Consider the following 20,984-nt stretch of genomic DNA (forward strand, 5'->3'; position numbering starts at 1 on the left):
ACGAAGAAGATGATGACGAAGAAGCAGGGTTGTTTAATGTTCATCTCAATTTACGTCAATTTGTCCATAACCCTTTTGTGTTCATTTATTTTTATGATTTTCATTAATAAAATATTTGTCACAATTTAACTTCAACAAAAACATCAAGTATGGTCACAACACAACAATTCATGGATTTTGTGGAAGAATTTAATGAGTACAAGAGAGGCTAGCAAAACTATTGTAAACCCTAACCCTCGTCGTCGTACATAGCTTAGGAGAGGGAATTACAAAATTTATGGGAATGGTAACCAAGAAAATAATTCAAAATTAGGAAAACTACATCTTTCACAGTTGGAATGAACAAATCTAGAAGATATGTTTATGTACTTTGAATTCTATAATATCCGATGTGATTAAAAGATACAAATAATTGCAATCCATTTAGATGGTAAGGCTCTTCAATGGCAGAAGTGGTTGCCCTCAATGGTAGCCAACCTGTGATGGGACAGATTGTTAATTACTGATATTATTTAAATAAGAAAAGTTTGGAAAAACAAAATTGGTAGATAATGCAACCACATTGGAAAAAGAATCTTGACACAAATAAGTAAATAAGAGAGGACGGCATTGTTAATTACTGATTTTATTTAACACACGAATGAAGCCTTCATACATTAAAAACAAGCTGACTAACAGTTTCAAACCGAAACAAGTTAGTATGTAAGAGTCTAAGTCTTTATAGTCAGTCTCCCATGATAACATTCTTAACAATAAGAACTATATGAAGATGAAATGTTTCTACTGCCTTTGCTGGCTTTCTGATCTTGACCAGGGCAATCTTTAGCCCAGTGACCAGAATTACCGCACTTAAAACACGAGTTTGATGAAGCAGAGCTTCCTCCCTTGCCGACTGAAGAAGGACCTGAGGAGTTGGCAGAGCAATCCTTAGCCCAATGACCATCCTGTCCACACTTAAAACAAGTAGAACCATTTGATCCACCTCCCCCATAGTTGTTGTTGTTGGTATTGTTTAAGTTGTTTGTTCTGCTATGAATTGTTCCTGAAGAAGCAGAGCCACTCCCTCCGATGCCAGCGGAAGAAGGAAATGAAGGTGGGTCGGGGCAATCCCTTGCCCAATGCCCATTTTTCCCGCATTTGAAACAAGGAGAACCACTTGTTACAGCGTAACTTTTGTTGGTTGTATTGCTTGAGTTACTTGTTTGTTCATTGCACCATTTAAAGAAACCGCAAGATCCCTAGAAAGCAATGAGAAGATTTAGATGCTTGACTTTTTCTCGTAAATCATGATTAAGGTACTAGAATGTTAAGTTTCATAGCGAAAAATCTATATGGACTGAATTATTATACCCAAAAGAATGAAATACTGATGATTAGATTAGTAAAGAAACAATGTACTGTAATAACCAGAACTTACTAAGCTATTTGGTACTGAGAGGAGGAGGTATCAATTCTCATTTATCACATATCTCAGGTGAAAAAGTAAAAAAAAAACGTCAACGGAGAGTCAGGGACCCTATGATGAACATATTAAAAGATACAGGTGTACAACGTTAGTACATTTACGATCTTCAGTACTGATTAATACATCTATAATTAACGGAAAAGCGTGATTTTTTTATCTACTAATTAAAGCATGAACAAGTAACAATAAGAAAACAATCAGATAAGAAGACCACAAAAACTAAACAAAAAAGAAACATTGTTTCACTTGACACACTTGCAGCATTTAAAATGATATAGATTAGAACTGCTATTGTAGATGTCGTGAGAAAAAGTATTTGTGATGCCCCACTTAAAAGTACAAGGCTGCCTAAGTACCCATAACATTTATATGTACAACATCGATTCTTCTACAGATTCTACAACTAGAGACATCTAACAAGGTTTTCTTATATCCTACTACGTAAAAGGCTAAAAGGTAGTCTGACACGGCAACAAAACATATAAAGTACGATATCACATCTCAGGGATGGGCAGTCTGTCTTCATGTGGAGACAGAGGAAATCCTGTGTGGTAGTTTTACAGCTCAAACTCCAAATCAATACTATATAAGCAGATAATCAGTATAAATTATAGTTTTGAAACATTCTAATGAATCATGAGGAAAAAAACACAGACCAATCTTAATAAGCTTCTGGCACAACTCTAAAACACTCGATAACAAACTTTGAAGTATTTCGTCGCGAACTTGTTTATGAGACTATTTGGGCAAGAGGTGGGAGAGGAGACCCATTATTAGTAGCTAAGTAGCAGCTAGAATCCGAGATCTATTTTAGGTGCTTACATATTAAAAGCTTAAATATGTGCTTAAAACGCAATATTTTTATCTTTAGCACAACAATTAAACTATAGAAGCATTTATCAACACTATTTATATTTCATACCGATTTAGCAGGACAACGGTAGAACTGTTGGCCCACATTTTGTCCAGTCTTTGCTGTCAGAACTAAGGAAGGACCTGCACCACATGGACATGGAAGATCAGGGAATGAAGAATTGGATGCAGAGAATTGGACTCCACCAGACACTGGAGTAGTTCCTGACTTGTCACACCACTCGAAGAATCCACAGCCTCCATTTTCCTGGCCATCAAAATACCAATAACCACACACCAGTAAGAAATATATTTAAAATCTAATTTCGTCTTGAAGATGGAGCACATAGCTCCCCTTTAAGATGACATAAAGGAACATGCGGAAAACACATAGAACACTTATTTAAATTGTTCATTAGAGTGAAAACTGAAAAGTATTACCCATCATTCAAAAGACCGGAAGAAAAATCCAAAATGGACTGAGTATTACTATAAACTGAAAATTTTGCTTCCGCAAAAATGAAACATATAAGTTAATAAGACTACAGTTGATAAATTCTGAAACAAAAAAAAAAAAGAAAAAAAAAATCCTCCAAAGAGAGAACCATATGTTAAAATGGTGTCGAATTTGCAGTCCAATTAGGAGGATTAGGGTTCTTATCAGGTGAGGTTTGGTGTGGTTGTTTAACACAACTATGAATAAGGGGCGAAAAGAAACCCCAAATAGTAATTACTTAAGTCCATCAGGGTATCAGGGTTACATTTTTGTAATTTTGTAAACTAATGTGTTCATGGAATTAGTAATCTAGCCAGACATAAACAAACCCAACTTCTAAGTTTCTATTGTTCTTTCTAATTTATAATCTCTGTTACCAAGCCGACAAACCCTAATTGCACCATTCTTTTCCTCTTCTATAAAACCAATAGATGACCAATACAAAAAGCTAGCATTTTGGAAACTGATTCATTTCCTTCCTAACAACTATTCAACATTAACAATCAAATAAGCAAATCCTGTGTTAGAATAACAAGCACATATAAATTGGGCTATTTGCAGCAAACATGAAACCCTAGATTTTACCTCTCTCATAGGGCACTTGTAGAACTTCCGACCACGATTTCTCTCAGTATTAGCAGTAAGAACAAGACAAGTTCCAAGTCCACAAGAACAAGGTTTCTCAGGTACTCCATCATTTCCATTTCCTTTCTGTAACCCTAATCCAGATGCAGTACAATCTCGAGACCAATGCCCTAATTGACCACATTTGAAACAACCGTTATCACTGGTTCCTCCACCTCCAGAATGTGAAGAGAAGTTATTATTGGCGATTAGGTTTACTTTTCCTGTAGTTTTAATGTTAAGAGAATCAAGAACGGTATTGTTTCCTTTCAGAACAGCTGTATATAAACCTTCATCTTCTTCTTCTTCTTGAAGTAATTTTTTCTTCTTTGAAGGAAAGGTTGAATCTTCAATGGTGATGATATTCCTTCGTTTCACTGATAAAGCGTTAGCTTCTGCTTCTTCGACTAGAGAGAGAAAATCATCATCTACCTCTACTATATCGTCTTCCCGGATCATCTTTCTCTCTCTCTCTCTCTCTAAACTCGTTCTTCTCTTCCCCCTCTCTCTCTCTCTCTCTAAAACTTCCCTCCTTTTTCTATGTGGGGAATGTGGCTCAGCGGAATGTTTCGAGCTCTTCCCGCCTAATTTTTTTTTGTTGATATTTGGAGCTTATTTTGGATGAGAAATGGTTTATTTCCGGCCCCAAAATTGTAAGAGAAGTTTTAAAGGTATCTGTAAAAGAAATTGTTAAAAGTGTTCCTTTCGGACCGGACACTCCCACTTTTATATTGACTTAAAATCGATTGAGTCCTCTCAAAAAAAAAAAAAAAAAAAAAAGTCGGTAGACTCGAACCGTCGGGCTACAATACAATTGCGAGTCAACCAACACTTTCTTCTTTTCTTTTAACTTGTTACTAGACGGATCCAAATTGGATAATTTCGGTGGGTTTTATTTGGTTTCTGATTGAAAGGATTATTCAATCAACTGAAAGAAGATGATTTTAAAGTTATTATTTCGGTTTTGGTTGACATTGGTCAGTCTTTACTATGGTGAACTTTTGATAAATTGATTGATATTAAGGAAGTGTTTGTTAAATGATCGGTTATAGGTTAAATGGTAAGACCATACCCTTTTTCAGAAAAGAATTTGGTGGGTTTACTGTTCACACTGATTATTTGCTTGACACTTATTGTCACTAGTAAATTCAACTCTAATCGGTGGTCTCAGACCGATTACACATTTCAACTCAAGACTACCGATTTCAACTCTAGAAAATTGGAGTCAAAATTTAGTGAAATTTGACCGAATTGGCAGAAAGTTTAGATTGGACAAAGTCGCGCGAGCTGGTCGCTGGGTCGTCCCAACGGTAAAATTTTTTAAAAAGAAAATTGTAGACACCCCCCACAGCTAGGTGGAGGTTTTGACATTCTCTTACCCTCCTCCCTCAACTAGTCGTGTTATAGTTGTTGTTTTTCTTTTTCTTTTTTTGTTGAATTCCGTGTTATAGTTGTTGGAAGAGGATGAGGTTGTAAAATAGTATGTACTTCCAAGTTTCAAAATTATTTATTGGTGGGCAATATATAGACAAAATGATAACTTATGTGGACAGGAATTTTTGGTCTAGTGTAAGTCAACTATGCTTGACTTAATTGACTTCTATTTCACAAGGAGACGCAACTATAAGGACTTAAAATTAAAACAATAATTTATCTAAGGATCATAAACAAATAAAATAAATTAAATATAGAAAACTTACTAACTGTCATTCTTCTTCCTCCTCGATAAATTTTTACATCCCACGAAACACGAGTAGATATGCAAAATATAGGTCTGGTTCAGATCTGCGAACCTGGCTTTCAAGGTATGGCGAACCAGATCTTTGACGAAGGAGAACCTTCGGCAAAGAGTTTAGAGAGAGGGGAGGAGAAAAAAGAAGAAAAAAAAACAGAGAGAGAGGAAAAAAAGAGGGAAGAAGAAGAGGAAAGAGAAACAAGAAAAGGGTTATTTCCCTACAGGCCCCCTACTTTGTGACCAGCTTCCCGCGTAGCCCCCTACCTATCAATAATACCGAGAAGGCACCATTTTTTCCGTTACCGTTAAGTGTCCGTTACTCTCTATCCTCCATCTCATCACCTCTCTCTGCCACGTCAACCCCTTCGCCACATCACCATCTTCTCCGATAGGGTCGTCGGGCAGTCAAAAATTCTGGCGACCGACCGACAACCTTCATACTTAATTTTTTTCTCTCCCCTCTCTCTCTAAACAATCTGTTCAAAGAACAGACCCGACAAAAGGAAACCCCTTCGCCGAGTGTTTAGAGAGATGAGAGAATTTTTTTTTTATATGTTTGAAGATCGGCGACCGAGAAATTTTTCGGCCAGCGACTTTCGTCTGAGAAGAGAGAGGTGAGTGGAGGGAGAGATTTTTTTCAAGTATGAGGTCGTCGACCAGTCGCTGGAATTTTTGGCCGGCCGGACCTATCGAAGAAGATAGTGATGTCGCGTGATAGATGATGTGGCAGAGAGAGGTTATGAGATGGAGGAGAGAGAGTAAAACACATTTAACGGTAACGAGAAAAAGAGGGTCTTCTCGGTATTTTTGATAAAGCAGGGGGCTTTACTGAAAGCTGGTGACAAAGTAGCGGGCCTTTAGGAAAATAATCCATAAGAAAAAAAATAGTTTAAAGGTTGGAATATTTGGTCGGTCAGGGACCTTCGTCGGAGTAAGTTATGAGGTAGCGAGAGGTGACGTAGGCGAGAAAGGGAGAAGTGAAGCGGAGGAGGGAGGGAGATATGAGGTGGCTTTAGTGTTCTTAAGTTTTTAGATTTTATTTTATTTTGGCCACCAAGGGTACTTCAGGAAAAAATGATTTTTTTTTTCTTTCTTTGAGAGTCAAATCGGCCAAACACTTATGGGAGTCATAACATCATGAAGATGTGATGATCACGATAACCGCCTAATTTAAACCATAATGAAAGAGACCAAAAAACCGACATAATGAAAGAGGCCTACAACCCGACAAATTTATTATATTATTTACTTTATAGATTGCCCAAATTACATGGGATAAATTTTAATGGCAAACTGCTTCCACCGAACTCGATTCCACGACCTCATGGGCTTAACAAGGGTGTCCAACCGCTGCACCAAAGGGTGGCAGACACCCTTGAATAATCTTGAAAGCACTCATTCCTCCGAATATATTTCAAGCCTTAAATAGTTCATCTGAATTTTACATCTTGTGTATATATTCTGAACCCTATATTTTGCATATCTGCTCGTGTTTCGTGGGTTTTCCATGAAACACGACCAATATATGTTTTTCTATAAACGGAGCGTGGGGTTCTCACGAAAAATCAATCAAATACTAGTCATTTTCAACAACCTTTTCTTGGATCGACCTGACGAGAACTATTTGAATCCGAGTAGGCTAGGTCTGGCACGAAACCTTGCTTTTTAGCCTGAAACGTAACACAACCAACCCCCGTAAGCAAAACTATCTATAACATTCTATAAAATAAGGGAGGAAATATCATTTTTAGAATAAATCTTCTTCAATGGTCATTACAAAGGCATTGACACATTGATACGATGCGATAAACACGATAATTGCTGAATTAGTATTGATCTAAAGCCTAACGAAATTAAGGGCCTAAAACCTGACAAAACTAAATGACCTACAACCCACATAAACTACTTTATTTATACCCAAATTCAATATTTTTGGATTTGCACTTCCACATTAACCGAACCTGCGACCTTCGCGTTACGAAGTAATGCCCTTTACAATTGGGGGTAGTTGGATGAAAGAGAGAGAGAGGGATTTGGATTAGATCGCCCCCTCAATTAAATCGCCCTAGAGAACCAACCAACCAACCCATCTACATTGCAACTGCCAAGCGTCCCCCAATCCCACACCTCAGTATCTCCGCCCATCTAAATCACTCACACTATAACTCTCATTTTCTCTCTCTAAAACTCTCCATACATCTCTCTTTCTCTCGCTCGTTTCTCTCCGAATCTCCTCTCTCTTTCTTCATCATTTTACTTACTAGTCTAATGGCAACGTTCATTCAAGGAATCGGAGCAGCAGCTGCTTTATCTTCATCTTCTTTGGAGTCCAAGAGATTTCACCTCTTCTCTCTCAAATCTTTCCCCTCCCCAGGTTTCTTTCTACCCTCTCTCTCTCTCTCTCTCTCTATAAGATTAACATGCCCTGAATGTTTCTTATCATGAATCAATTTTGGATCTGATTTTGATGTGGTTTTGTTTTCTTTTAATTCTTGTTAAAATGATGATAGCGAGGAGAGAAAGGGTTCTTGTTGTCAGATCTGATTCTAGAGATATTTCTGTGGGATCTAATCTCAAACCTCGCTCATCTGGAAATTTGGTTACTAATGCTGTTGCAGTAAGCATTCTCTCTTTCATCTCTCTCTATCTCTTCCTTTTTGAAATTTGTTGTGGCATGCCTTACTTGTTGTAGATCAATTTTGATATCCCTATTTTTTGTGTTTTCCTTAGACAAAATCTGAAGGTTCAGCTTCATCTACTGCTTCAAAACCTGGGTAAGTAATGCCTTCTTCTTACTATATAAATTCCTTTGCTTTTCTTGATTGAATATGAAATGAGTTATGATGAGGAAGAACAATAAAAGTAGAACAATTGAAATAAGCAATCAAACAAGAATAAAAAAGATTTACGTCGTAAAACCTACTCTGTCGCGAACAATGACACAATCATTTTGATATGAAGAACAAAATTATAGAAATTTCTCAAGAGTTTTTGAATATATGACCGACCGACTAACTAGAGGCGGAGCTAGGATTTTAAACCAGCCTGTGCTAGCCTAAATTCTGTAGAGAATAAAATTCTACATACAATGTATATCTAATTGCAAACTATAATTTGAAAGCAACTTTTTGGATATATCTTAACTTTCGAACTCAATCCAAATGATTTCAAAGAGTAAACAAAACAAGGGCTGCAAGATGAAAATGTGAACCATGTATAATATAATAATAGGTTAACGATCCGTATATTAAACACAAATCAAGAATTCATTACTTAAAAAATTTCAGCTCATCATGTGTTGCACGTTAAGGCGTTAAGCCGTGAATCATTTGAACCATGAATAATATAAACATCATATATAGGTTCTCCCTCTCCCATTTGCCTTAAGAAGAGAATGAAAATATAACTGAACCATTTTGAAAGCTGCACAAAATATATGGGTCATTTTGGTGGGCTGGTCACGATATGGGGTTAAAATGGAATTAACCCTTAATTTTTTTTACAAAGCTCAACTCACTCTATATTTGCTTCCACCCTTGTAAGTAACTATACTTGTGCCTCCCTAAAGTCTTCCCAAAATCGGCCACGCCGAAATTTTAACGGTTTTGGGAAGTCTTCACAATATGGGGAACCCTTTCGCCGGAATAGAGAAAGAAAGAGGGAGGGTGAGAGAGCTGGAAGAGGGAGGGTGAGAGGGATAATAGAGAGATAAAGAAGGTGTTGGTGGAAGAAGGTGGGAGACTCAAGAGTTCAAAATAAAAAAAAAATTAAGGCCGCCGGAAGAAAGTCGCTGCCCCTCGACCTTCTGCCGGTGACCTAGAATGGTTGAAGGTGAGGTGAAGGAAAGAGAAGGATGAAGTGGAGGAGAAATAAATTGAGTTAGACAAATAATGGAAACATTATAATTACAAAAATGCCTAAGGGTAGAAATGGAATATTTGACAAATTTTGGGGACACTCGAACTCCCAGACACAATTGGGGACCAAATCAGTCAGTTGATCACAAATTTGGGGCCAAAATGAAATTGACCCTAACATAAAACACAATAACTATAACGTTTTTTGTTGAAGCATGATATTGTATAAAAGCAACCAACAAATGGTTAACAATGCCACAATGGTTACAATTGTTGAAATAGAAACAATTTGTTATAACATGTGGAAGGAAAAAAAGAGTGGTAATCTTGGTATAGTGGCAAAATATATTTATTTTAGTTGCAATGGCATTTTTTGGGCGCTGGATAGGGGTGTCAACTGATGCTTAATGGAACGGATACTGCAGTATCCGAATTCGTTTCTGCTTGTCCGAGAACTACCTGATATCCTAACTGATAACACATTAGTCATCCATATCTGCATCTGGTAGTTTTTAAATATTTGATACCGGAACCGCTAAGCTGAATATGAAATTTATATTTTCCATACAAGTGTTGAAACATAAATTTAGCATAACATGTGCACACAATTTCAAACCCTTAATATGAAAAATCATTGGTTTATAGCTCCTCTGTATGTGAGACTAAATCCTATCTCGGTATATGGTTCCAAGTATGAACCCCTTTAACTAGGTTTAGACCCTTATTCCTCAGGATTAGAAATGAAATATAATTTGTATAATCCATCTAATATATATCATGTGTCTAATAATTATATATATCTAATAATAAATATGTATATAATATATATATCTAATATTTAATATATATTATATAATGTATATAAATTTCAGATGAGATATTTTCAGATACGAATAGTAAATTATTTGTATCTGTATCCGATATTTGAATTTTCGGATACGAATGCGGGTGGGATATCGATGTTTGGCTATCCAATGACAGGCCTTACATTGGTTTAAGGTTAATTTTTTTTTTCTTGTATATATTTTGAAATGTTCCTTATATGGTGCTATATTCACAAGTTGCTTTGGTTGGTAAAGTTTATAAAAAGGAGCTTGAGATAAATCGAGATATGAAGTAAAGGTGCATTTTTGTCAGAAATGCAATGCATGAACTAGTAATACTTACCATTCTCAGTAAAGTCATGGTGTGTTGCTTATGTTTTACTGTCTGGGTTGTTGTTCGTAAAAGATCACATCAAGTTGATTTAGTAAGCTAGTATTGGATGCATACTTTATCATCCTGCTGAAGAGGTGGAAAATTCCTCATCGGTGAATTAGTAAATGGATTCTATCGGGCGGTTTGCTGTAAGGAAGCTACTAATGCCATTTTTTACAGTCTGTAAATGCTAAAATACAACAACCCATACTTTTCATGGGTTTAGAAGTATTGAAATCAATAGTTCACGACAGAGAGGTGGAATACACAAAAGTAATATCACTATTAGATGCAAAGATGCCTGGTTTTATGAATACCTTTTCTTAGAATGATCTGGTTTTGAGAATGTAGCCAGCACAATCAATGTTTTAAATATATGTTTTACGCCTTAAAAAGGGTTGCTCTCTCAAGGCGAGGCGGCACCTTGATGCGTAAAAGGCATAACGTATAATTTTGTAATGAAAATGGCATCAATTATATAAAAACATAACACAATTTTTCTACTTTACTACCATAACATAAAGTCTTAAGTGTTTGATAAACAATTTCTTTTTATGTTTTTATGATGTTCGACGACACGAAAAATAATAGGTTACTTCAGATGCACATGTTTTATTCTGGGGTCAAATACGTACGGCTCGAGACATCAGGTGACCGCTTCGAGGCGGGCCTGAAGGCGCATGCCTTGAACATTTCTAAAGCATTGCACATAATTGCTTGCTTTACAGCTCGTCACCTAATTAGATCACAAAATAATTGCTGCTCATATTAATCTCATACAAGGCCTTCATATTTGATCTAATACGCCTCATTTCCCATGTGTATCATGCCTCTTAATACTATCTAGTAACCGGTAATCTTATGGATGTTGAAAATTATATTGGATTTTAATCTAGTTTTCGCTCTAAATCAATATTTCTGATATTTTACATGCCATCTGATTTTTTTTTCTCAGAAAGATGTATAAACAATTAAATTTGCTACATGAATATTTGTTTCCTACATTCTACTTCTTATGGAAACCCCATTTACGTGGACATCTATGCTTCAACATTTTTTTATCAGTTATTGCTTGGAAGGTTTTATAGTTTGTATTTAATAACTTTGAATAATGTAATTAAAGTTTTTTTAACTTTATCCGATGTAGGCATGAGCTCTTACTCTTTGAAGCCCTACGTGAAGGTCTAGAAGAAGAGATGGACAGAGATCCCCGAGTTTGCGTTATGGGAGAAGATGTGGGTCACTACGGAGGTTCATACAAGGTGACTAAGGGTCTCGCCCCAAAATACGGGGATCTTCGGGTTCTCGATACACCCATTGCTGAGAATTCCTTCACGGGCATGGGTATTGGGGCCGCCATGACTGGTCTCAGGCCAATCATCGAGGGTATGAACATGGGTTTCCTTCTCCTAGCTTTTAACCAAATCTCAAACAACTGTGGGATGCTCCATTATACCTCAGGTGGTCAATTCAAAATTCCAGTAGTTATCCGTGGGCCAGGTGGTGTGGGCCGACAGCTTGGAGCAGAACACTCTCAACGACTCGAATCATATTTCCAATCGATTCCTGGTATCCAGATGGTTGCTTGTTCAACTCCTTACAATGCCAAAGGACTAATGAAAGCTGCTATTCGAAGTGATAATCCCGTGATCCTCTTCGAACATGTTCTTTTATACAACCTAAAAGAAAGAATCCCCGATGAAGAGTATGTTCTCTCTCTAGAAGAAGCCGAGATGGTGAGACCTGGGGAACACGTTACCATTCTAACGTACTCTCGAATGAGGTACCATGTGATGCAAGCAACAAAAACCTTAGTGAACAAGGGTTATGACCCTGAAGTTATCGACATCAGGTCACTAAAACCATTCGATCTTCACACCATTGGAAACTCGGTTAAGAAGACTCATCGAGTTCTTATCGTGGAAGAATGCATGAGAACAGGTGGTATTGGTGCTAGTTTAACAGCAGCAATCACTGAGAATTTCAACGACTATTTGGACGCCCCAATTATTTGTTTGTCTTCACAAGACGTTCCGACCCCATATGCAGGAACTTTGGAAGAATGGACTGTTGTTCAACCAGCTCAGATTGTCACTGCTGTGGAGCAACTCTGCCAGTAATTTCAGCAGAAGATCAGATTTTAGTGTTCTGGTATAAAATCTTAATCCTTTCTAGCTTCTTCTATTTTCTGTTCTTTTTCGTATAAATTATTGAACTGTTCTGGATAGATTTCATCATATGATCAGAGATATTAATGTAAGTTGTTGGTTTGTTGAGTTTGAAGCCTTGTTTTTCAAGTGTCAATTCTTTTAAGCATATCTAGAAATCGGTTACTTAGTTCATATCATTATAGCTTACTGAGGGAACCAACTCCGAATGGTGAAGCTCTTTCATAAATGCTCCTTTTGACCCGTTATTATTTAACAATTCATGTTTATGTCACGATCCTTATAACAGTTGTGTTTTCGTTATGACTGTTTTTTTTTACTGTTAAACAAAACCCCTATCTTCATAAAATAGATTAATGAGACTGGCTGTTATAATGGCTGTTTAGTTTCTGCTTCTACCTATTGACAGTTTATTTCATTCTCGCCCATTTTTAACCATATGATCATTTTGACCAAAAAACTGTTATAGGGATGGTTTCTTAGTAACATTTGATTTGGATCAAACCATTTTAGTGGAGGATTCATTGTTCATATTCAAAACCTGAAATCTGATTCAAGATCTTAAATAATTGGAGACATTGAAGATTCTTCGCTTTTTAGTTGGCTCGGTGCATCTAAACTTTTAGAGGACCGGGCCTAAAGTCTAACGGAATTTCTTTATTTATACATTTAATCAACTTTTTTTTGGGAATCGAACCATACTTTTAAGGTTTTGGAGTTTATGTCAACACTGTTAACTATTTGGGCAACCAACTGTTGACCGTGCACCCAGTCCCTTACATGTTAAACTATAAAATATTGGTACATTCTATGCACACCCATTATAATATCTGCCGGCGCCTCATTTATCCATATGGCCTCTACGACAGTATTTTGGTAAAAAAAAAAAAAAAAAAGAAGAAGTGTGGGTTACAGTCAACCTAACTTTTTTTTTTTTTTGTTGAACACAGTCAACCTAACTTGATATTGACTCTTAAATCGATAGCCCTACTAGTTATAGAGAGACGGAGGCCATGACAAACAGATAAACACAGTTAGAGTATGACATTTAAAGTAGGTGCCTAAAAGCCGTGCTTTTGACGCCAAAAGTACTTCCAAAAAGAAACATGTCGTCTTGACATATTTAATATTTTCCTTCGACTTTATTATTTTTTCCATCTGCAGTATCTTTTATTCCACGCCACTTCTTTATTGACGAGCAGCCACGAGAAAAACGACAACAAAATTAGTTTTAATAATATACATTAAGATTCTCTTTTAGGATACAAAATTTGGGTTGAAAATTTGTTCTTTAAGTTTGGTATCATTGGAATAAAAATAATAATTTCATTTTTTTTTTTTTTTTTGGGAAGTCGACTACGATCTACGTATGTCGTTACATTTGGCACTTGATACATCATTGATGTGATAAGCTCGATAATAATTTCATTTTGAAAAAAGAATTTTAATTAGCTCAAACTAGAATATCAGTATACCCAAAAAGTTGAATAAATTAAATCCTAACTTATTATTCTAATCTTAAGTGAGGCAACTTTATTTCTTTTCCATTTCTTCACTTCACCACTACCACGCCACGGCCGTGGATGGGCGGTGTGGGTTGTGCGCAGGAGCGGCCCGGGCCCAAAGCAACCGTTTTGGGCCCCAATCTACCCGAGGGCCTCCCTCTTCGAATGGGGTAGTCTGTTGGTACTAAAAAATTATAACTAAAATGTTTGCAAGAAATGAACAATAGTTCAGTGGTTAAGATGTTTAGTATTAAGGTAGAGGTCAAGTGTTCGATCCCTCCTAATAGTAAAGGGGTCCCATTTCTTGGTTTGACTTTAGACCTCGATAATGATTGGGCCGGCCCTGGTTGTGCATCCGCACATGGCCTCCCCCCCAAAGTCAGAGTTATATATTTAGCGTTAAAGATATCTAGCATATCATGATAAGCCGATCAACTCAGTTGGAGTATCTTTTATAGTACAAAACTCATAATCGAAATTTCACTTTTCAGCCAATCCTGACCACGCCATCACCAACCACACCATCCCCATCAATGAGAGAGGAAGGGTGAGGTGGGGGGGGGGTCTTGGTGGATGGTGGTTGTCGCTTATGGTAGTCGATGATCATGATTCATGACAACGAAGATGAACAAAAAGAAGGACAACACAAATAAATGTTATGAACAGTCAACAGTTGGTAGCCCAAATAGTCCAAAGTGTTGACATAAACTCCAGAAATTCCTGGAAGTCTCAGGTTCAAGTGGTCCATGGCGTCTGCAACAATTTCCTCTTTCTCAAAAGTAAACTCAAATCTTTTACAAAACAATTGACAAGTAAAATTGACAAGATGTAAACCGTACTGATGGCAACACAATTCAACTCAAACAAACAAAGCCCCATTTGAGGCCGACGTTTAACAACTGGAATTTTCACATGTTTTTTAACACGTGATTTTTAAAAACCCTAAACTAATGAATGACTTGTTCAAAATTTCCTTTTCTTCCTTAAAATTCATGCCGACTTATTAAACACACGTGATTAAATTAAAAAACATAGAACAGAAAATGGGGTCCACATCTCATGTACCACGTGTTCTTTTAAATCCACAGTTTTTTTCTCTTTCAAATCTTCCCTGTTATCCGCTGTTTCAAAACTTGGGGACCCACCACCTAAAATCTCAGTCTTGTCTAAATTATAAAGCTGAACAATTCTCTGCAATTGCAACTCAAGTTCTAGAGAGAGAGAGAAAAACACAAACAAAGATTAGTTTTCTATAGAGAGAAAAGAGCAAATATGAGAAATTGCAATTTAGATCTTTGTCTTGTTCCTCCATCTTCATCTTCTTCCCTTCCATCTGATCACAACTCACAACCATTGTAAGTTTTTCTTTTTCAATTTCATCCTCCTTCAATTGCTTTTTCGACGGTCATATTTTTTCGTAATCTATTCTGTCATCAGTCATTTAGACGAGTCAGACATTATTTTTTTCACTGACCTTTTTTTCTACTTTTTCTAGGATGGAGGGTTCAGATGAAAATCAAAAACAACAATTGACAATCTTCTTTAATGGAAGAATTTCGGTTTCGGATGTTACAGAATTTCAAGCAAGAACAATATTAAGCCTAGCAAGAAAAGAAATGGATGAGAAACAAAAAAGTAAAGTAGTTAAAGAAGAGGCTGGATCAGTAGAGCTTCAATCTCAACTTCATAATGGAATTGCAATGAAGAGATCTCTACAAAGGTTTCTTCAAAAGAGAAAGATTAGAATTCAATCTACTTCTCATCCTTATGCCCATTAGTTTCTTTTTCTATTAAAGTTTTAGCTTTGTAGAGATAGAATATCTATTCATCTAGATAGGGGGAGAGAGAAATTTGGGGTGGGAGTTGTGTTTATGTTAATTGATTTAGGGAAGAAAAAAAAAAATCTTGAAGAGGTTAAGTAATTAAATAGTATTAAAAAACCTTATACAATTTATGTTTTGTTTCTCATTGTTTAATAGAATTATAACTTTGTCACTCTTTTTCTTTTGTTTTCTGGTATCTTTGTATCTTCCAAACTTCATAGATTACATTTACCCTTTTTTTTCCTTTTTTTTGAGAAATGATAAAGTTACAAAAGATTTTGACAAAAAAAAGTTACCGGCTGATGTGGTGGGTGTGGTTTCAAACTTTGACCAAATCTAGGCCGTTGAGAGATGAAAATCACAACCGCCACATCAGCTGGGAACTTTTTTTTGTCAAAATCTTTTGTGATTCTAGCATCTCTCTTTTCTTTCTTTGGGAAATGATAAAGTTACAAAAGATTTTGACAAAAAAAAGTTCCCAGCTGATGTGGCGGGTGTGGTTTCAAACTTTGACCAAATCTAGGCCGTTGAGAGATGAAAATCACAACCGCCACATCAGCTGGGAACTTTTTTTGTCAAAATCTTTTGTGATTCTAGCATCTCTATACTAATTCTTATGGGATAAGGAGCAGCTCAATGCCTCAGCCGTTAGATTCAATGACCTTAAATCTTGCGGTTTGAAAGTGCGGGCTTATCGGGCGGGTTTATCGGGCCGGACGTCGGGCTCGGATAACGGACGGGTATAACGGGCCGGGACTCGGATTTGAGGTTATGTCCGAATCCCAGCCCAATAAGCCCGATTCATCGGGCCGGGTTAGCCCGACTCGGGTTTGCTACGGGCAACGGTCTCTAACGGTCCGGGCCGAACGGGTCGGACCCTGGGGTCTCGGACCGTTTTCCCAGCCCTAGGTGTATTGGAGACCAATATCGATATAATAATAGACAAAGGGGTGGTCCTCGTCAGCCTTCAAATGGTCAAAAGTTAATATTACACCACAAGATATGTAATAAGGCCATAAACAGACAGGGCAAAGAGAAAGGTGCACATACATCCATCTCCTTAGCTCTGATTGAGGAAACACCCTTCTTATACTGAAAGTCAAAGTGCGAATCTAGTGATCCTAGATCTCACTTTCCATAGGGCGGAGCAAGATTGAACTCGTCATTGTGAATATATTTGTCATTGATGTGGTATGAACGGATATCGGTCACGTATTCTCTATACCTCTATGTGGTACAAACGAGGTAGCTCACTTTCGTGACAATATAAAAGATTAGACAAGTGACCAAACATAGATCCTATATATCTCAAAATATCTTCTCACTTGCATTCTTTCTCTCACGCCTTTTATTGTTGTTGTCACAATGCCTTTATTAATATATGAACAGATCTTAAGAGATTTAATGAAAAATGATGACAAAAATGTTGTTTCTTTGATTAGAGGTGGAGTTTACGATCTCTCTCTTCTTCAACTACCTATATACTACTGCACAGAGGTTCATCATCTGAAGTTTCCCAGATACTTCTTCGACTTCAATAACCATCACACAAATCTTCTGATTTTCAGTGTATTCTACTAGCGAAGCTCGGTTCTTCACCTTTTTTTTTTCTCGATTGTCAGTTTGGAGCGACAATCCTTAGCAAGGTAGCCCCGTCTGCCACAATTTTAGCATTTACTGTCGAACTTTTTTTTGTCTTTTTAGCTTCCCTCTTTCCTTACACGCATGCTTTGGCTTCCAATTCTTACTTTGTTCGGCCTCTATGACGCTCACATTAGAGAGCTTTTCATTTTTCTGCTCGCAAATGTGACTGTCCTCTACAATTTGAAGCTTTAGGATGAATTTTTAAGACTTATATCCTTGTTCTTATGACGAAGATAATTTTTGAAGTCATTCCACCGCGTGAGTAATTTTTTTTATCAGAGCTTGAACTTGGAATGCTTCATTAGTTATCAGGTTTTCTGACTCCTACACGACACTCTGTTGTTCTTGAACTTGGGCCATTACTGGTTTTGCGTCAGTCAGCTTATAGATCAAGAAGCGCCCATCAATAAAATTTTTGACACCCGCATCTTCTGTCTTGTATTCATTGATTAGGGACAGGGGTGTGCCATAATTCTTTAGACGTTTCTATAACATAATAGAGATATAAAGTCCATAGTCTAGACTGTTCCGGATGTAGTTTTTTGAACAAGAAATCAGGAGCAGTCTAGACTATGGGCTTTATAATCTCTATTACGTTATAAGAGATGTCTAAAGAATTATGACATAAAATCTTCCTGTTTTCATGTATTCATTGCAGCGGTCCGTTGTGCTTCATCCTTAATTTGATCGTGGGTGCCATGTTAGATTTTGTGGTCACAGGTACCATGATTCACTTGCGCCCACATCACTTAAGTGGTGTTTAATTTTCTAAATTATATATGTTATTTTAAAGAGATATAGTCCTAATGTGGACATTAATATAGGGCCAATGTCAATGTTTGCCTCTCATTTTCAACATCACCCTAAAGTTTCCTATTTTTATCTTATTAAAGTTAAATCTTACATATTGTTCTATTTTAATTCGAGAAGTGAATTAAAGAGTGGTAGTCTTTCTTTTCCAAACTCAAGCAAGATTTTTTTTTTTCCAGTCTATTTCTAAATGAAATACCAAAGCTGATTTGAAGTGTGAATTAATTCGAGAATTGAATTGATTTGATTGATTTATATGTCTTGTAATGTGTGACTTATTTGAAAATTTAATTTAAATTAATTTTCAATCTAATTAATTTAGATAATTCAGATTTTTTGTTTGATAAAATAGATAATTCAGATTTAGAAGGGTCATATTCAAACAAAGAAAAGAAAAGAAAAAAAAAACACCCCTTTGACTTTGAGTCTAATATAAATCGGCCAATTAAACATAAAGTTTCAAATTTGTCCAATTTCTTTAGCCTTTTCAAAAAAAAAAAAAAAAGGACTTCTTTAGCCTTTTCAAAAAAAAAAAAAAAAAAGGACTTCTTTAGCCTAGTTGCGTCAAACTATTTGAATTCTAAATTCTTTAACGTGTTTTTAATTCTACACAGGCAACTAAATGAGACTTTTCTGTCAACAAAAAAAAAAAAAAAACAAATGAGACTTTTTTTTCAACAAAAAAAAATAAACTAAATTTTGGTGCGGCAAAATGAGGAGCCAACCCATAAACTACAACCCTAAAGTGAAAATAGGGAAAGTACAAAAATAATGGAGAATCATTCCAGCTCTCAAGTCAAAATCAATATGTCTAGCGCTTTTACATGAAAGTCGGAAAAACCAAAAATATAATTGTATCAAAGAAAAGATCAGTCACATTTTTTTTGTCGGCGAACAACTTAATAAATGTGTACAATGTGAAGCAAAATACATCTAACAAAATGTGATATATAAATGGAAAATATGTTACATAAGATGAGATTTCTATGCAAAGAAGTCAAATTTTTGCTGATACAAAAATACACAGACGCGTGACTTTTTGGTCAGTCGCTCTAAACCTACTTTTTTTTGGCTTCCCCTAATTGATGAACCCACCAGCTTCTTTTAACCCTATGATTTTTGACCTTTCGCTGTCCAACCCGCGATTACATTTCGAAACTGATCTTTGATTTTTTTTTTCTTTATCCAAAGCGTTTAGATTTTTGATGTCTTTTTTCGGGATCATATCACATTGACTTAATCAAAGGCTTGTAGGATCATTACCAAATATAAGGGATTGGAATCAACAAAAACAATTCTTCAACAATTAAAACATAGAATCTTAAAATAAAAGTTGAACAATTCGTAAGCAATGATGGCATTGTTCATTACAAATATTGACAATCTCATAAAAAGACAACACAATCTTTGAACTATTATCTTAGGAATTTCGCCTAACCTTTTGTTGGTTTTTAGGAAACACATACCCTTTATCTTTTTCAAACATGTTAAACACTTCAAGGGTGACTTCAGCACGAGTTGTACACACAACCCCAAATGAAATTTAAATTAGGGTTAGGGAGTTAATTCTCCTATTCTCAAGAGATGTTTCGGTAGCGACTCGGAAAGTATTATTAACGGTTCTTTTCCTCACAATCTTCCTCCAAGTTTTGCTTTGAAAGAGACACCTTTGATAGGCGCCTTTAAAATTTTCTCCTAATGATTCCTTCTCCTCCTTCATTCCGACCTCCGCTCTTTTTTCTTCCTTTTCATTCTCTCCTCTTTTTCCCACGTTCCCCTCTCTCCCTTTCTCAACCAAGGGAATTGGATTTCCTCTTTCAAAAGAAGCGGGGAGTATAGCAGAGTCAGAAAAAGGGAAAAGAAAGGAAATAAATAAGAGACATAAGGGAATGAGATAGAAGAAAAAAAGAAGAAAAAAAATCAACTGTCAAAGTTGAATGTCGAAGAATGCAAAAGATGACTATTTTGGAAGTGGGTCATCTTTAGGGACCATTTTGGTGAGTTGGTCATTTTTATGTGGTCAAAATAAAATTAACCACTTAAATTAAGCAAACTATCTAATCTTTTTAATTTAATTAGGTGTCCTCTGAGCGCGGTAGATAACTTTTGGCTACGTTATCATGAGTATAAAACCATTAGGATTAGGAGTATAGAAAAGTTACGGGTGAAGAGAAAACGAGAAGACAAAAGTTTACTTAATTAAGATTTGATAGAGATCAATCGAAGCTAAATTTGAGGAGTATTTATTGTCACTGAAAAAAAATGCAACATCTAATTCAATTTCGAAGAGAGATAAATAAATATAAGAGTAATCACTAGAACCATGGCCAAGAATTTGAGAATATTGCTAAAAATAATCGGCATTGATACAACTAGAAATTTATAAGGACTAATTTTACAGTTGAAGTCAATCAAAAAAATTTTTATATAAAGAGTTTACTAGAACTTTTACGATATGAAGTAGTATTTTTAGTTATACATATATTCACGCACCTATCAACATGAAGTACAACTTAACAAAAAAAAACATAAAATACCATATACATATTATTGTATATCATTATGTAATAGCCTACAAAAAATGTAGGGAAGAACACAACAATAATCAAGTTCTTCGGTATTCATCACGATGTTATCACTAAAAAAAAAGTGTTTTTGGGTACACAAGGGGGCTTGAAGCCCAGACGTCTTCAACAACGCCTTACTAATTAAGCTGTGTAGTACTATCTTTTAACGAAAAACAAAGTGCCGTGCCAACCTCAACGTCTGGTGTCACGATTTTTTTCTGGGAAAGACTTCGGAAAGCAA

At 36.1% G+C, this 20,984-nt stretch overlaps 3 protein-coding genes across 3 annotated transcripts; 2 read left to right on the plus strand and 1 right to left on the minus strand.

Moving 5' to 3' along the window:
• Positions 1-609: 609 nt before the first annotated feature.
• LOC147542046 (uncharacterized) lies at positions 610-4,135 on the minus strand. Its single transcript, XM_086636417.1, has 3 exons — positions 3,399-4,135; positions 2,388-2,585; positions 610-1,238 (listed from the first exon to the last, which is right to left on the minus strand). Exons 1-3 carry the CDS (start codon positions 3,894-3,896, stop codon positions 747-749), a joined length of 1,188 nt encoding a protein of 395 aa, XP_086492543.1. The 5' UTR covers positions 3,897-4,135; the 3' UTR covers positions 610-746.
• A 2,979-nt stretch (positions 4,136-7,114) lies between these two features.
• LOC147542047 (pyruvate dehydrogenase E1 component subunit beta-3, chloroplastic-like) lies at positions 7,115-12,523 on the plus strand. Its single transcript, XM_086635059.1, has 4 exons — positions 7,115-7,546; positions 7,683-7,789; positions 7,903-7,946; positions 11,374-12,523. The coding sequence occupies exons 1-4, from the start codon at positions 7,441-7,443 to the stop codon at positions 12,344-12,346; spliced, it is 1,230 nt and encodes a 409-aa protein (XP_086491185.1). The 5' UTR covers positions 7,115-7,440; the 3' UTR covers positions 12,347-12,523.
• A 2,561-nt stretch (positions 12,524-15,084) lies between these two features.
• On the plus strand, positions 15,085-15,894 carry JAZ8 (jasmonate-zim-domain protein 8). The gene is made up of 2 exons (XM_086634681.1): positions 15,085-15,254; positions 15,395-15,894. Exons 1-2 carry the CDS (start codon positions 15,172-15,174, stop codon positions 15,675-15,677), a joined length of 366 nt encoding a protein of 121 aa, XP_086490807.1. The 5' UTR covers positions 15,085-15,171; the 3' UTR covers positions 15,678-15,894.
• The last annotated feature ends 5,090 nt before the right edge of the window (positions 15,895-20,984 follow it).

Source organism: Eschscholzia californica, unplaced genomic scaffold, assembly GCF_041429995.1.
Source record: "Eschscholzia californica isolate CP2 unplaced genomic scaffold, dmEscCali1.0.p SCAF_4, whole genome shotgun sequence".
NCBI classification, from domain to species: domain Eukaryota; kingdom Viridiplantae; phylum Streptophyta; class Magnoliopsida; order Ranunculales; family Papaveraceae; genus Eschscholzia; species Eschscholzia californica.